Raw genomic sequence first — 16,537 nt, 5'->3', positions numbered from 1 at the left:
ACGTTGTGCAGCCATTGCTACAACCCACTTTCAGAATATTTCCATCACCCCAATCAGTTCCCCTCGAGTTTACTAGTCGATACGCATTCCCGCCCCCAGGCAACCACGGATCTGCTATCTCCACAGGTTTTCAGTGCGCAATTTCTAAAGAATGAATTCCCCTTCTAAGTCGTTCCACAGTTCAGACTTCTTGGCCTAACCCCCGCCCCCTTCCACCCCGGGCCATTGCTCCTCCCGGTTTCCTTCTGTCCGGCAGCACAGCTCAGGACACAGCCTGATCCACAGATGGTTCAGGGTTTGCTTAAAGAAAGGCAGCGCAGATCGCGTCCCGCTTCGTGCTTCTGCAGCCCCACATCTTCCCAACCCACTGCCAGGCAAGCCTCGGTGGCCCCTCGGGAGCACGGGGGACTGCCTCGCTGGGCCCCACGATTCTGCGAGGGCGGCCCCTGCTCTCAACCCCCCCCCCCCCCCCCATCGCGGAAGGCTGCAGCTCAGAGCGGCCCGCGGGGAGCCGGAGTTCCCCATGCTGCGTCAGAACGACGCTCTCAAGGAACAATGGTCGGAGCTGCCCGACTCTCGGCCTCGGTGTGTGGGTCGTGGGGGGCCGGCCCCTCCCCCCGCATCTCCTTTCCTGCTGCGCCTTCACACTCTCCCGCCTTCAACCGCCCTCCTCCCAAAATGGCGACCAACCGCCTCCTTTCCCGCTCGCCACCGGTCACCTGACCACGCCAAGCCCCGCCCCCTCGCGTGGCCCCGCCCTTCGGCGGCGGCCTAATAGCCTCAGAGAATGCGCGGCCGGGCAGCACGCGCCGGAAGCCCGGGCGGTGCGAGGCGGCCCGCGGCCACGCACGCGCGCCCGCGCTGCGGGTGCGGGGCGCCCCGGGAGCGGGCCCGGCTGCGCGTGCGCGCCCGGCCGGCCGGCGGGCTGCGCGGGGGAGGCGGGGGCCGCTGGGAGGCCCGCAAGGCGCGAGGCCCGGCGCGCGAGCCCCCGGGGGCGGGTAAAACCCGGTTGCTGCTGCCCTTGCCCCGCTCCCCTTCCTTCCTACCCCGTCCTTTCCCTTCCCTTCCTCATTCTTCAACCCCTCCCCCCTTTTAAAATTTAATTCGTTTATATTTCTTCTTCAGGGGGGCCCAATCTCCCTTTCGAGGGGCGCAGCAGGCGCGGCGGGTGCCCCTCGCACCGCGTCACGCACCCCTCACACCGCGTCACGCACGCACCTTCTGCATCCCCGCAGCCCCTTCCCCCTTGGAGAAGACTCTCCTCAGAGGCCCCTGGCCGACTTTTCTTTCCTACCCCGTCCCCCCAGGCCCCAACTGCCCCCTCACAGCTCCCCAGCTCGCGCCTCGGGCCCTACCCGACCTCCGCACTTTCTGCATCTCGGCCTTGCATTCGCCCTCGGCTTTCTAGGCCCCTGGTGCTAAAATCTCCTTTCCTCCTGAAGAGACACACCCCCCACGCCTTTAGGGGACCCAGATTTGTTTCCTTTTAGGATCTTCCAGCAAAACCAAAAAGCCCTCCCAGACTCCTTGATTACGCCTCTCCCCTCCTTTTAGGAGCTTCCTCTAGCAAAAAAATTATTTTTTCTTTCCCAGATTTCTCCTCCATTGAGGATCACTTTCCAGCAAAAATTCTTTCTTCCCACCAAGAGTCCCCCTGTTTGGAAAATCTTCCCACTGATAACCAACTCAGTCCTTCCATTTTCTCTCTGGTATAATATTTATTTTTCCAACCCTCTTCCCCAGCTCACCATCGAAAACCCCTTTTCATCACCAGTTCCACCTCAATTAGGCTTCTCCCAGCAAAGCTCTCCAGGTTCCTTCCCAAGGGAGGAAAAATAAGGAAAGAAAGAAAAAAATAACTCCTTTAACAACAAAATCCCTTTTCCGACCTAGATCTCCCCAGTTCAGTATTGCTTTCTTCTTTCTTCCAAAAATTGCCAATCTCCCTCAATTTCACACCTGTGCCCTTGCTTCTTTGGGGACCCAAGTTCTGACTGCCCCTGCCTTTCCACCACCTGCTTTCAGGGCAAAAGAAGTTGGATGAGTGTCCCGAATTTATTATCCAGCATTCCAGGAGGAAATATCTAATGGTCTGTCACCTGAACCCCCTTCCCTGTGGGACCTAAACTGGGCCCTCCTGTTCCCTCGAGATTCTTTCATTCACTCGCACTTCTCCTGGTGAGTTTCCTCCCTTTGCACTTGTCCGAGGACATCCACTTTGTCAGATGGATTCCTTTCTTTCTCAGAAGGGTTTCTCGTCAATCCAAGTGTCTCTGTACCAATGATGAAACCATTAGAAGTTGCTGCTTTGGGAGGTCAGATGAGGAAAAGGGTTATTTATTGTACATATTGACTGCTCTGTAGGAATGCAGACATTTATTAGATTGGTGTATGTTTTATCATTTATTGCAAAGAAACCCTTTTTTTTTCCCTCTAGCTCAGAAACTTAGATACCTACAGGGGATGGGCAGGTAAGGGCCCAGACTGTGGCGAACCTAAGATTGTGTTCCCCATCTAAGCGATGGCAGCCAGTGGAAATGGCCAAGTGGAAATGTCAGGGCAGTGTTGCCAGAACTTTTACGTTCTTTTTTTTTTTTTCCAGAAGAAACCAGAACACTGTCTTTATGTGAAGCTTTTTGATCTTTAAATGTTGACAACCAATTTAATAGGTATTTAAAGACCTTTATTTAAATATAAGTAAATATAAGACCTTTATTTAAATATAAGACCTTTATTTAAATATAAGTAAATATAAATATTTAAATTAAATAAATATTTAAATATAAGACCTTTATTCAAATATAAGTAAATATAAATAATTAAATATTTAAAATTTAAATTATTAAAGTATTTAAAGACCTTATTAAAGACCACACCAGGGTGTGGGACCTTGCAAAACATGTTACTGGCCACAAGTTTGGAATTTGGGGTTTAGGTTAGACACATACACACACCTATTTGGGCCCATGCATACATGCTGGACTTTTTCTCTTCAGAGCAGCAGTTCTCAGACTTTTTTATCTTAGGACCCCTTTACGCTTAAAAATTATTGAAGACCTCAGGGTATTTTTGTGCATGTGAACTGTATCTGCTGATATTTGCTGTATTAAAAGTTTAAACAAATTTTTAAAAATTAATTCATTGCAATGAACATGCTTCTCATTGCAGTGGCTTCTCTTTTTGCAGAGCACGGGCTCTAGGCACATGGGCTTCAGTAGTTGCGGCTCATGGGTTTAATTGCTCTGCGGCATGTTCCCCGACCAGGGCTCGAACCCATGTCCCCTGCATTGTTAGGCGGATTCTTAACCACTGAGCCACCAGGGAAGTCCCGTTTTACATTTTTAGAGTCATCTGGAGTCTTATATCTGCTTCTGCATTCAGCCTTTTGAGATAAGTCCTGTAGCCCCTGGAAAGTTTCACTGAATAGGAAGGGCAGATAACATCTGAATATTGTTATGAAAATAATTTTGACCTCACACACTCCCTGAAAGACTCTCGAGGACCCCAGGGGTCCTCTCATTGTCCTCACTACGAAAATGTCTATTCTAGATTTTAACGATTATCTGCATTTTCTGGTAGGAAGAGCTTGTGGAGTGAGAAACTTTGATGTCTCTTTTCCTCGTTTAGTTAATTCTATGTAAGAAGTCTCTCTGGCAAGTGCAATCATAGCCTTCTGATTCCTCTATGTCGTTCTGTTTTCCAGCATAAGCTTTATATCTGCTTTTTAAATGAGCGATCAGAGGAAATGAGTTAAACTTATGGTTAAAATTATATATTGGTTACATGGCTAGAGGAGGAGTTTTCCTTGGTTGTTCAACTGAAGGATGTAAGTGCAGAGTATAGGGCAGGAATCCCAGCATCAAGCGTGGAATCACAGCACAGTGAGTGGTTAAGGGTGAGGGCTTTGAAGTCAGACTTCCCAGGGTTGAATGCTAACCTTGACTTGGGACAAGTTACTTAACTTCTGTGGACTTTATTCACCTCATCCATAAAATAGGGTTAATAATATAGTTTATGCCTCAAAGGGATGTTGTGGGAATTAAATGAAGTGATATATAAGTGATTGCAGTAATGCTTGGAACATGATAAAGCTTTGGTAAATGTCTGCTGCTATTCTTAGTATTATGATGGTGGTTATTATGGGGGCCAGGCTGGAAGTAAGTGGGGACTGTGGGACCTGGAGGCCATTGCCCCATTCAGGGATGGCCATTGTCCCTCACTCTATCCTATTATTACCTATCCGGGAATATCAAATCTAATCATTTTCAAGAGAAGCCAGAAATTCATATCTCTAGGTGTAATCTCCCCATGAAAAAAAATGTTGGTGACTGATCCGATTTTTTTTGGGGGGGTATTCAGGAAATCTGATGCAATTTTTTTTCTTTTCTTTTTTTTTTTTTGATCCAGTTTTTAGAAACACTGTGTAGGTTAAACAAAACAAGCCTGTAGTTTACAACAACGTTTGGAGTGGGAAAATAAGGAAAGAATTGGCGTCGGCGGGGTAAAAGCTGCAAGTCTCTCCTACCTCCCAGCTCCCAACAACCTGATGTTACTGAGACATGATCACTGTCTCCCTGGTAACACTGATGCAGAGAGAGGAAGAGAAGGTGGCTCTTGGTGGGGAGGGAGAAGTGGCAAAGCTGACACACCAACAGGTTAGGGCTGCTCAAAGAGGAAGAGGGGTTGCCCAATGGAATCCTGTCACTCATAAGGAAAGAGATGCTGAGAGCCTTCTTTTATCAGAGTTCTGTGACCAGCAAGATGCTATAAGATGTATAAGATGCTATAAGAAGTATAGACACATAAGGCAGAGTCAAAGTCATCCTAGAGCTTATAGTCCGGGGGAAAATAGAAGAACCTGAAAGATAATTAAATTTTGAAGCCATTCAGGATGAGTGTTATGTGGATTGTCAGACAAGTGCTTATCAGAGTTCAGAGGAGGGGGAAATAATCTCAGACTTAGTTATGTTGGGAGTATTCTCTGCAGTAGAGGGGGCGTTTCAGTCTGATTTGGAAGCGTTTCATTTGGTAAAGCTGAGTAAAGAGAAGGTGGTCAAGGGAAATGGCACAAATCAGTGTCATAAATTCGGATGTCTTGAGGGGCTGGGCAGGGCATATAGATGAGTGGGATGGGCAGGTGTGAGAGGTTAGGGAGTGGTGAGGACTGTGGCAAACTGGAGAGTGCCTGCTGTGTCTAAAGGCAGCTGTGGCTTCTCAGCTCCAGCCAGTTGTTGCTTTGTGGACTCAGTGTTGACAGAGCATCAGATATTTTCCCCCAGGTTTTTAAATAGAAGTTGGACAACCTTATTTTCAATGCAGTGTCCCAGGTGGTAGCCACAAGCCACTTGTAGCTAACTTAATTACAATTAAATAAAATAAAGAACTTAGTTTGTCAGTTGCACTAGCTGCATTTCTAGCTGCTCATTAACTGCATGTGCTGAGTGGCTATCATTGGACAATGCAGATTTAGAACATTTCCAGCAGCACAGGAAGTTCTTTTGGACAGTGATACTCTGTCCAAAAAAACTCTGACAGATTTTTCAACTTGATAACTAATTGAAAAATATTGAAATTTACTGCAGGCTGAGTAAAACATTTTTATAGAACAGGTAGATATTGAAATTGTTCTCTCCCTTCCCTCCAAACAAGGCCTCAGTAAATATTATTTACCTAATTGTGGATTTATGGCTGCGGTCTAGAATCTATGGTGGGTTACTTTCCCAAGAGGTTGTAGCATTTCACAGGAGAATCTGTTTCTCCTCCTACCCCACCAGTCGTGGAATGATAGGCCTTTTTTATTTGTATTTTTAAATTTTTATTATTATTTTTTTTTCTTTTGCAGTACGCGGGCCTCTCACTGCTGTGGCCTCTCCCGTTGCGGAGCACAGGCTCCAGACGCGCAGGCTCAGCGGCCATGGCTCACGGGCCCAGCCGCTCCGTGGCATGTGGGATCCTCCCGGACCAGGGCACGAACCCATGTCCCCTGCATCGGCAGGCGGACTCTCAACCACTGCTCCACCAGGGAAGCCCCGATAGGCCTTTTTTAAAAGAAAAAAAAATTAAAATTGCTTTGGATCCCCAGTGTCGACTTAAATTGTTTTTTAAACTATTAAACAAGGCCTAAATGATGATAAAATGAGGCACAAGTTCCTAAAGCTTACAGCTCTCGTGCCACCATAAAACCAAAGTCAATTTGCCAATCAAATAGAAACAAAGCAACCAAACTAATGTAACTCAAATTACAAACATTAATTTAATGGGAGGGATGCTATTTTGCTGGAATTTAACTGCTTCCTTGAAACAAATACTTTGCAGTATTTGTTTGCCACACCGGGCCCTTTTGGGTTTAGCAGTCTCTGTGGTATCTCAGATCTCCCATCCCTTTTTTCAGTTTGAACTGCAGCAAAACCTCCACTTGTACCATGATGTCCGCTGTCTTTAGTTGAGCCCAAAAGCATTATCATGAGCTAAATCCACCTCTATCCTCTTCTCATTAGCCTGCAGCAATTAAAGTAGCCCTAGTCAGCGTTAGTGGCATTAGAGCAATTATAAACAAACCCCGGGTATTGAAACCAAGTGGTAGTATTACTGGGTTATAAAGTGGTAATCCAATAACCCAGATATACAGATTTTCTTGTTTTAGATTGTTCTCAAAACGAAAGCACAAAATTACAAAATTCTTGTAAAGAGTAGTTGGACGCTTGGGAATGTCTCCAGGGGACCAGAAACCCTGCCCTACAGAGACTAGCGGGGAGCTCTGTGCATAGAAGGTGCTAAAACTTGTTGAATTGAATTGATCTGTTGACAGAACAAGAGCAAGTTCGATATTGGTTGAGCGGGGGGATTGCTTTACTATCTGGAAAAGGATGTAAATATCAAAGCCCAGCCTTTGGACTTTTGGCATGCCTGCCTGAGGTTGTAACTGGACCAGTTTGTTCTATGGACTGTAGGAATATGTTGGAAGGAAGGCGATTCAGCGTTGGGGAAATCCCAAGACATAATCCTGTCTCCCACCCTGCCCCCATTGGCACCTTTTGTGTTTTCTAGTATAATTGGTGCAGTGCAATCTACAGATTATAGGGAATCAGTATTGTGCAGCGGGTAAGAACACAAGCTCTAAAGTCAAAATATCTGGGTTTAAGATCTGGTTCAACTACCTGTTAGGTGTGTGACTGTGGACAAATGATTTACCCTCTCAGAGTCCCTTTTCTTCTCTGCAAAGTGGGAGTAATGATAGAACCGACCTCGGGGTCATTGTGAGGGGTGAGTGAATTAAGGCACGAAGAGCACTTGGTGTGATACCTGACAAGGAGAAAATGCTTACAGTTTTACTTTATAATATGTTGCTTTATGTTACTTTTAAATAATGCTTTATGTTTTATATTATTTGCCTGTTTTTATAGTTGGGAGGTGAAGGAGATGGGTTCTTTTCCCCTTGGGGTGCTGGGAACACTTTATAGCAGCACTGTAGAAGAAACTTTGGAATTGGCAGAGAAATTCACTTTGCCTTAAAATATAAACTTCTGTCATCCACATTCCCTTGTCTGCAATTTAGAATCCCCGAAAGCTCTGAAAATGCTGAGGTGGCTCAAACCTCTTTGTGGCCATACCTGAACTCACATATTGCTCTTTACTGTCTTTATTTATTCTGTTCAGTCTGAGTTGTCAGGGTTTCAATGCAGAAAGAATGATTTGGTCACCAGGTGCTGCCCTGGACCCACTGGCGGTTACTTACAGTGTGGCGTATGCATTGATTTACCTTTCTGAATCCCTCAGATTCTGAATTCTGAAACTCACTTGGGTCCTGGAGTTCTGGTACAGGATTTCAGACCTGCACTGAACTTTAATTTGAGCGCCCTCAGTAGGCTACTTACACAGATACACAGGTGGACACATAATGTGACACTCAGACATTGCGCTTGCAGCTAGTCTATTACATTGCAACATGAAAGGTTTAAAAATAATCGAAACCTATGGCCTAGGAAACTAGCCCAAACTCCAGTTATTCTAGGATCCACTCGATTTATCAGTGAGTCGTCAAGCGTTTATTAAATGTCTAGCTATGGACAGAATTACGCGTGATAGCCCAGAATGGAAACAACCCAAATACTCATCAGCAGATGAATGGATGAAGAAAATGTGTTCTATCCACACGGTGGAATAGTGTTCATCCATAAAAGGGAACAAGGTGATGATATGTGCCCCAAGGGGAGGATCAAACTCGAAAATGCTATGCTTAGTGAAAGCAGCGAGACCGAAAAGGCTGCATATTGTTTGATGCCATTTATATGAAATGGATGGCCCTCTCCATACTTTGCATACGTCATAATTTTTTGTTGAAAAACTGGACATTTTGAATATTATAATATGGTAACTCTGGGAATCAGATTCTCCCCTGCATCTCCACCCCAGGCTTTGCTGTTGTCCACTGTGGGTTGTAATTGTTTGTTCGTTTAGTGACTTCTCTAGGCTATTTTTATAAAGATTGTATTTTTTGTCATGCGTGGTCAGTGAAGTCTCTCTTCTGAGATTTGACAGAGATTTCCTTAAGTGTCCCAAGCAAAACAAACAAACAAACCCCACATCAAACAACTCACAGTCTCTGCAGTTGAGATCTGGGTGAGTGTTGGGACAGGCCTTCAACATGCAGCAGGCAGCTTACTACGTTGGGTCTTCACTGCTGTGCGCAGGCTTTCCCTAGTTGCGGCGAGCGGGGGCTACCCTTCGTTGCGGTGCACGGGCTTCTCATTGCGGTGGCTTCTCTTGTTGCGGAGCGTGGGCTCCAGGCACGCGGACTTCAGTAGTTGTGGCACGCGGTCTCAGTAGTTGTGGCGCACGGGCTTAGTTGCTCCGCGACATGTGAGATCTTCCCGGACCAAGGATCGAACCCGTGTCCCCTGCATTGGCAGGCGGACTCCTAACCACTGCGCCACCAGGGAAGTCCAATAGCTCTTTGCTTTTTATTGCTGGATAATATCCCATGATATGATGTACCGCAGTTTGTTTATCCATTCTTCTATTGAGAGACACCTTGGTTGCTTCCAGTTTTTGGCAGTTATGAATAAAGCTGCTATAAACATTTGTATGGACATAAGTTTTCAGCTCATTGGGGTGGATACGTAGAAGTGTGATGGCTGGATGGTATGGTAAGGCCCTGTTTATGTTTAGCTTTGTAAGAAAGTGCCAGTGTGGAACTCTTTCAGAGCCCTTGTTCCCCAAAGCATCTCACTCTCCAGCTTTTCTCCCTGGCTTTCAGTGCTGTCTGTTGTCGGCCTCAATTAATATCCTTTGCCCCAGGCTGCAGTGACTGGTTGACTGCCTTGAATGTTTTTGACAAATGCCTTCCCCATGGCCACTCTCTGCTCTGAGCAAGTTCTGAGTTAGACACAACTCAGAAGGCAACTCACAAAGGCAACACCTTTTCATTAGACCTTCAGAAGCTATTTGACAAGTCAGGACAGACAGCCTCAGTTCTTTGAGAACAAGGTCCTGTCTGCTCCCTCCCACACCAGGAACCCACAAGAGAAGGTGGGTGCTGTCTTCAGAATCACTGCTGAGCTGGAGTGGGGAAGTGGTGGGGGGCGGTTCCTTCACCTTTCTCTTGATAAGTGTTTGCTTGGTTGCTGTAAACCTTACTATTTTCCACAGTTCAGGCAAGGTAGATTTTTTTCACTGTTTCTATGCTGGCATGAATGGGAAGTTTTTAAATTAGTAATTCAAGCTTTTTACCCTTATAGGTCTTTTCAGATAGTCTGTTTCCTCGAGTCAGTTTTGGTAATTTATATCTTTCTAGAAATCTGTCCGTTTTTCTCTGAGTTGCCTAATTTGTTGGCATGCAGTTGTTTATAGTATTCCTTTACAATGCTTTTAATTTTGTAAGATCCTGAGTGATGTCCCTTCTTTAATTTCTGATTTTGATATTTTGAATCTTTTCTCTCTTTTTCTTTTTAGGATAAATTCTACTAGTTTACATGTTACATAGTTTATTCCTTTTCTCTTGCAGTTACGGTTAGATTCTTTTAGTGTGAATACTTAAAGTATGAAGTTAATCTTCATCTTTCCTTTTGTTTTTACTAAATGATTCAAAACCTGTAGTAGTCTTTGAGCCAAAGTCTACAAGGTACAGTCTTATGGCTTGTCTGGAAAAGTCTGTGTGGACTCTTGAATACTGCTTTTCCTGCGCGTTGAGTCTGCAGGTGGTGGTAGACCTTGTCTTCTAGCCTCGCTTCTGTTGAGAAGTTGTAAATGACCTGCCTCGTCTTCCTGGTAGTCTTTAGGGTTTTCTCTTGGTCTTTAGGGTTCTGCAGTTCTGCTTGTGTGTCGAGGAGTGAATTCATTTTTATTTGTCCTGCTCTGGCCTTGCAGTGCTTGTTCATGATTAACCATATACCTTCAAGAGTCATATCTTTAAGTCTGGAGTCCTGTGTTTCCGCAGTTCTGGAAATCCCTCCACCATTCTCTCTAAGATACCACGTCTTCTCCATCCTCTCCTCTTCCCTTTCAGGACCCCTTTTAGGCATATGTTGGACTTTTGCATTTGCTTCTTCATTCGTATTTTCCATTTGTTTCTCTCTCTGCACTGAATTCTGGGGCGGGGAGGAATTATCTTCAGATTGCTCTGCCCGTTCATTATTTGTCTCTTCAGCACTGTTTAATCTGCTGTTTAACCCTCCCAGTGAGTTTTAAATTTAAAAGCCTTTCATTTCTAGAAGTTTCATTTGTTTCTTTTAAAACATGTCCTTGCCCCTTGTGTCCTCTTCTTTTCTCTGCTAGGTTTTGTTGTCTCTCATCCTATTTTTAACTAGTTCTTGTGATGCTTTTCAAGGCTTGTGTGCAGTGTTTTTCTTTCATTTATTTAGTTTTCCTGTGGATGGCTTGGCTCTTCCAGGGTCCCAGGTCTCCCTTTCCTGTGAACTCAAGTCCCTGTTTCCTTTTCCATGTGTTTGTTACAACCTCAGGTCCCAGCCTCCAGGGTAGTGCTCTTTAAGAGAAATGTAATATGAGCCATGTATATAATTTAAAATTTGCAAATAGCCACATTAAAAAATAAAGAAGTAGATGAAATTAATTTTAATAACGTATTATATTTAAGCCAATAGATCCAAAATATTATCATTTGAACATGTAATCAATATGAAAATGAATTATTTGGGGTACTAAGTCTTCCAAATCCAGTGTATTTGACACTCACAGCAGGTCTCAATTTGGGGCCACATTTCAAGTGTGTCATCACCACATGTGACTGGTGGCCGCCATATTGGATGACAGTTCCAGGCCCTGTATTGGAGTCTGACTTTCCCCTTGGGCCAACTTGTGCTCGCACCTGTGGCTTTGAGTTTCCTCATTGTTGCTGGCACTTGGGGTCTTACCTGTCTCTTGAGCTTGACTCTGTATTAAAAATGGTCTTTTCTCATATCTCTGTGTGTTTATAGTTGGAGAAAGAGGTCAGTTTAGTCCACTATGTTGCCAAAATCCTTTCATTTATTCCTTACAACAATCTTTTTTTTTCTTCTTTTTTTTTAAATTTTTATTGGAGTATAGTTGATTTACAATGTTGTGTTAGTCTCGGGTGTACAGCAAAGTGACTCAGTTATACATATACATATATCCACTCTTTTTTGAGATTCTTTTCTCATATAGGCCATTACAGAGTATTGAGTAGAGTTCCCTGTACTATACAGTAGGTTCTTATTAGTTATCTGTTTTATATATAGTAGTGTGTATGTCAATCCCAATCTCACAATTTATCCCTCCCCCACACCATCCCCTGGTAACCATAAATTTGTTTTCTACATCCATGATTCTACTTCCGTTTTATAAATAAGTTCATTTTATAAATAAATAAGTTCTACTTCCGTTTTATAAATAAGTTCTACTTCCGTTTTATAAATAAGTTCATTTATAAATAAGTTCATGATTCTACTTCCGTTTTATAAATAAGTTCATCTACTTCCGTTTTATAAATAAGTTTATAAATAAGTACCCCCCCTTTTTTTTAGATTCCACATATAAGTGATAGCATATGATATTTGTCTTTCTGTTTCTGATTTACTTCACTCAGTATGACAATCTCTAGGTCCATCTATGTTGCTGCAAATGGCATTATTTTGTTCTTTTTTACTGCTGAGTAATATTCCATTGTATATATGTACCACATCTTCTTTATCCATTCCTCCGTTGATGGACATTTAGGTTGCTTTTTCCTTACAACAATCTTATGATGGAGGTACTCTTACGCTCAATTTAGAGATGAGGAAACTAGGGCTCATGGAGCTTAAGTGACTTGCCCAAGGTCATGTGGCTGTTAAGTGGCCAAGAAAAAAACCCCCATACAGGTGTGTTTGAATTCCAAGTCCACGCTCTATCCGCCATGCATGTTGCCATCTCATAATTGTGATTCCTCCTCGTTCATTCTCAGGAATTAAACACCACCAAGAGCTCTCTCCTCCTTGACTCCTTACACGGCCTTGCTTGTCTAGAGAGTAGCTCTTGGCCGAGACCTGGTAGTGGAGAGCCATGGACCAGTGCAGCCTGGGGGACAAGGGCACCCTTCCATCTGAGATGCACCTCCCTTCGTTTCCCGAGAGCCAGGCGCTCAAATGCAGTGACACCCTCAACCGGGATCTGGGGCCCGGCTCACGAGACCTGCTATACGACGGCCTGAGCTGCTTGGACCTAGACCCCAGCCTCCCGATGCCCGATGCGCCCAGCGAGGTGCTGGAGGACAACTTGGATGCCCTGTCTGTATATTCAGGGAAGGACAGTGACTCCATGAAGCTGCTGCAGGAGTATGCAGATCCAGAATCTCAGACTTCCTTACAAGGTGAGGCTGTCCACCCGGGTCCCTGGCCTGGCGGGCTGTTTGAGAGTTCCTGTGGCTGGTGAGGGGTTGAGTGTACCCGGAATGGTTAAGAACATTTTTCTCTTCCACGGGCGAATAGGGAACAGTCACTTTTTTCCTACTTGGCAATTGTTCCCAACTTCCTAGTCAAGGAAACTGAACACTGATCCTGGGGAATAACGTTGAGAAACTTGGATGTTTGGGGGTATCGTAATCTCGTGTGTGGTGTGGGCAGACCTTTGAGTTGATGGGACACTTTCCCATCCATCACCACATCTCAGAGGCTCCTTTCGCCTCTGAGATGTCCAGAATGACCCAGTATCCTGTCCACCTGCTCCTTGGTTGTATAACCTACCTAAGCCTCATTGTCTCCATCTGTAAAGTGGGGGACAATAATACCCACTCTGCTTCCCCCCCAGAGTGACAGCAGTAAGAAGCAAAAGAAGAAATGAAAGTAAAAGCACTTTGCAGGCTGTGAAGCACTGGACAGATGGTAGTGGTTTTTACCAATACTGTTAGAATACCTTCCGACAGTCCATTGATGCAGTTCTAAGTCTTTCTCTTCCACAGCGGAGGAGCAAAGGGAGAACTAATGGAATAGTCAAAGACCTTGGTTAAATCACCTTTTGGTTTACCTTCAGACTTCCGCCATAGGATAGATTTGATTTTTGTTTTTAACCCACTTCATGGGTTCTTGGGTAAGTTGCTTAGACGAGTTGACTAAGAGCTCTTTGATATTTATAATCACACCACACGCGTGGAAGGCCACATCCGGTACAGCCCTGCAGAACAAACGTCAATGTTAATTGGGATCAGCAGCTCAAGAAATGTCCTGCATACTCGCTAGAATGAAAAACTACTGAGGCCCGCACTCCACACAATGTAGACAAGCCATTAGCCTTGTCCCCGTGTTGGAACCATGGCTAAATGTGAAATCCTAGAAACCAAGGACATCCTTGGTATCGCAGATGCTGGGCGAGGCCTGGCTACAGTAATTAAGGTTCTCAAGCTGAACCACAGAAATTACCTAAAAATGCTGCTAGGGTGAGTACATGTGCGTTTTGCTGGGCAGAGAAACTGTGATTTTTCACCAGATTTTCATATGGGTCTGTGTCCCCCAGCGAATGTTACAAAACATTAATCTAGTTCAATTTTTCCTAATTTGTTTTAAACTTGAGGATTTTTTTTTTGGTTACCTTATTAAAAAAAATCCACTGAACGTTAAATTTTAACTCTTTACACTTCTCTAACTTTAATTCAGATTCATACAAATGGATATGCTTATATTTTTTAATTAGAAAAGTAATACATATTTATATAGAAAACTTAGAAAATAAAGAAAAGTAATAACAAGAAAAATCCCCACCATGGCTCCCACACGTGGATTTTTTAAAAAACGTAGGTGAAGCCACTAGGGTACACATGGTTTTGCAGAGATGTATTAAGTGTCTAATTCATTTGAAGTTTCTAAAACTTACTGTGTCTGCTTTCTCATATGAAGGTAGACTATTCGGTTGTCATTGTAATGGTTATTCCATTGTATTGTCGGACCATATTCTTGCCTGATAGACTGTTATAGTGGATCTGTGAATAACTTTTCCATTGAGTTTTCTCTTGGATGAGTTCTTTGCACATATTCCTCCCTGTAGGCTTGCTGGTCGGAGAACACAAACAGTTTTAGAGCTTGTGCACACGCTTTCTGGGAAGAGCAAGTGGCTTCCCGGGCCAGTGACTCAGTGTGCCTGTTCTTCAGTGTCCCTGACAATTTTTTTTTTTCTTTTTTTGCGGTATGCGGGCCTCTCACTGTTGTGGTCTCTCCCGTTGCGGAGCACAGGCTCCGGACGTGCAGGCTCAGCGGCCATGGTTCACGGGCCCAGCCGCTCCACAGCATGTGGGATCTTCCCGGACCGGGGCACGAACCCGTGTCCCCTGCATCGGCAGGCGGACTCCCAACCACTGCGCCACCAGGGAAGCCCCCTGCCAATTATTTTTAAACCACATTTTGTTCTCTCGTTTAACAGTTGCTTTAATGAGCATTTTATTTATTTATTTATTTTTAGAGAAAAACTTCTGTTTATTTATTAGGCTGCGTTGGGTCTTCGTTGCTGCACACGGGCTTTCTCTATTTGTGGCGAGCGGGGGCTACTCTTTGTTGCAGTGCGCGGGCTCTTCATCGCGGTGACTTCTCGTTGCAGAGCACAGGCTCTAGGTGCATGGGCTTCAGTAATTGTGGCACGTGGGCTCAGTAGTTGTGGCTCGCAGGCTCTAGAGCGCAGGCTCAGTAGCTGTGGGGCACGGGCTTAGTTGCTCGGCGGCATGTGGGATCTTCCCGGACCAGGGCTCGAACCCGTGTCCCCTGCATTGGCAGGCGGATTCTTAACCACTGCGCCACCAGGGAAGTCCTAATGAGCATTTTATTTTATTTTTTTAATTTATTTTAAATACTCATCTTTTTTTTTTTTAAAGAATTAATTATTTATTTAGTTGCACTGGGTGTTAGTTGCGGCAGGCGGGCTCCTTAGTTGTGGCATGCGAACTCTTAGTTGCCACATGCATATGGGATCTAGTTCCCTGACCAGGGATCAAACCCGGGCCCCCTGCATTGGGAGCGCGGAGTCTTATCCACTGTGCCACCAGGGAAGTCCTCTAATGAGCATTTTAAAAGTAAGTTAGCAAGGCAAGGACTTTCCCACATGGGAGTCCTATTTTCCCTCATTTAAATTGTTAGAATCATTCGACCCCTCGACCCAGCAGTTTTTCATATGAAGAAGATGTAGACCAGGCAGGTTAAGTGACAAATGGCCAGAGACAGAGTTGGGATGAGAGTCGAGGTTCCTTTCTGCTGTGTCTCTCAAGCTACATCTCAGCCACAGAGAATTAGCATTTGGGGTCCTTTGGTGCAATATCCACTCCCTGACCCGTTGGATTCTTGGGTCCAGCCTCTGCTGCATCCTAGATGAAGGGCAGTTTCTAAACTTGCTATCGCGTGAGGCAGTCTAATCCATCTTAAGGGGTAGAAAAATCTTCCATGATTCATCCATCCAACAGTTACTGCGTGCCTATGAGTACAAGAATGGGAATCCCAGGAGCTGGGAACACAGCAGCAAGCCTGCAGAGTTCTTAGTTCTTGTATCCACTGTCCTTACGTTTCTAGTGATTTAAAATCAGCTTCCCTATACTTTTCTTTTTGTACATCTTTTTAATATAATTTTATTTATTTTTGCCTGCGTTTGGTCTTCATTGTTGTATGTGGGCTTTCTCTAGTTGCAGCAAGCGGGGACTACTCTTCGTTCCGGTTCATGGGCTTCTCATTGAGGTGGCTTCTCTTGTTGCGGAGCATGGGCTCTGGGCGCGTGGGCTTCAGTAGATGCGGCACGCGGGCTCAGTACTTGTGGCGCATGGGCTTAGTTGCTCCACGGCACGTTGGGAATTTCCTGGACCAGGGCTCGAACCCATGTCCCTTGCATTGGCAGGCGGATTCTTAATCACTGCGCCACCAGGGAAGTCCCTCCCTTTACCTCTTATTCGTCAAATCTAGCTCTGCCCCTTGTAGCAAGACAGAAGCAACCTGCTCCCTCCTCCACATCCTGTCCCTTCAGCTACTTGAAGACGTCTCCCTCTCCCACGTGGACATTCCCAGCCCCTTCACCTGTTCCTCTGATGACGTCATTCGTGGAAATACCTTTTATCATTTAC

The 16,537-nt window shown here is 44.9% G+C and overlaps 1 protein-coding gene across 1 annotated transcript in view; it reads left to right on the top strand.

Annotated features, from left to right (window-relative positions):
• The first annotated feature begins 1,075 nt into the window (after positions 1–1,075).
• ZNF541 (zinc finger protein 541) overlaps positions 1,076–16,537 on the top strand; it is a 37,396-nt gene continuing 21,934 nt past the window's right edge. The window contains exons 1-2 of the mRNA XM_033430617.2: positions 1,076–2,178; positions 12,419–12,823. Coding sequence (XP_033286508.1) covers positions 12,517–12,823 — 307 coding nt within the window. The 5' untranslated portion in view covers positions 1,076–2,178; positions 12,419–12,516. The remainder of the gene's footprint in view (positions 2,179–12,418; positions 12,824–16,537) is intronic.

This window comes from Orcinus orca, chromosome 20 (assembly GCF_937001465.1).
Source record: "Orcinus orca chromosome 20, mOrcOrc1.1, whole genome shotgun sequence".
In the NCBI taxonomy this organism is placed as follows: Eukaryota; Metazoa; Chordata; class Mammalia; order Artiodactyla; family Delphinidae; genus Orcinus; species Orcinus orca.
The sequence above is the reverse complement of the archived record's forward strand: the minus strand, read 5'-3'. Positions and strand labels throughout refer to the sequence as shown.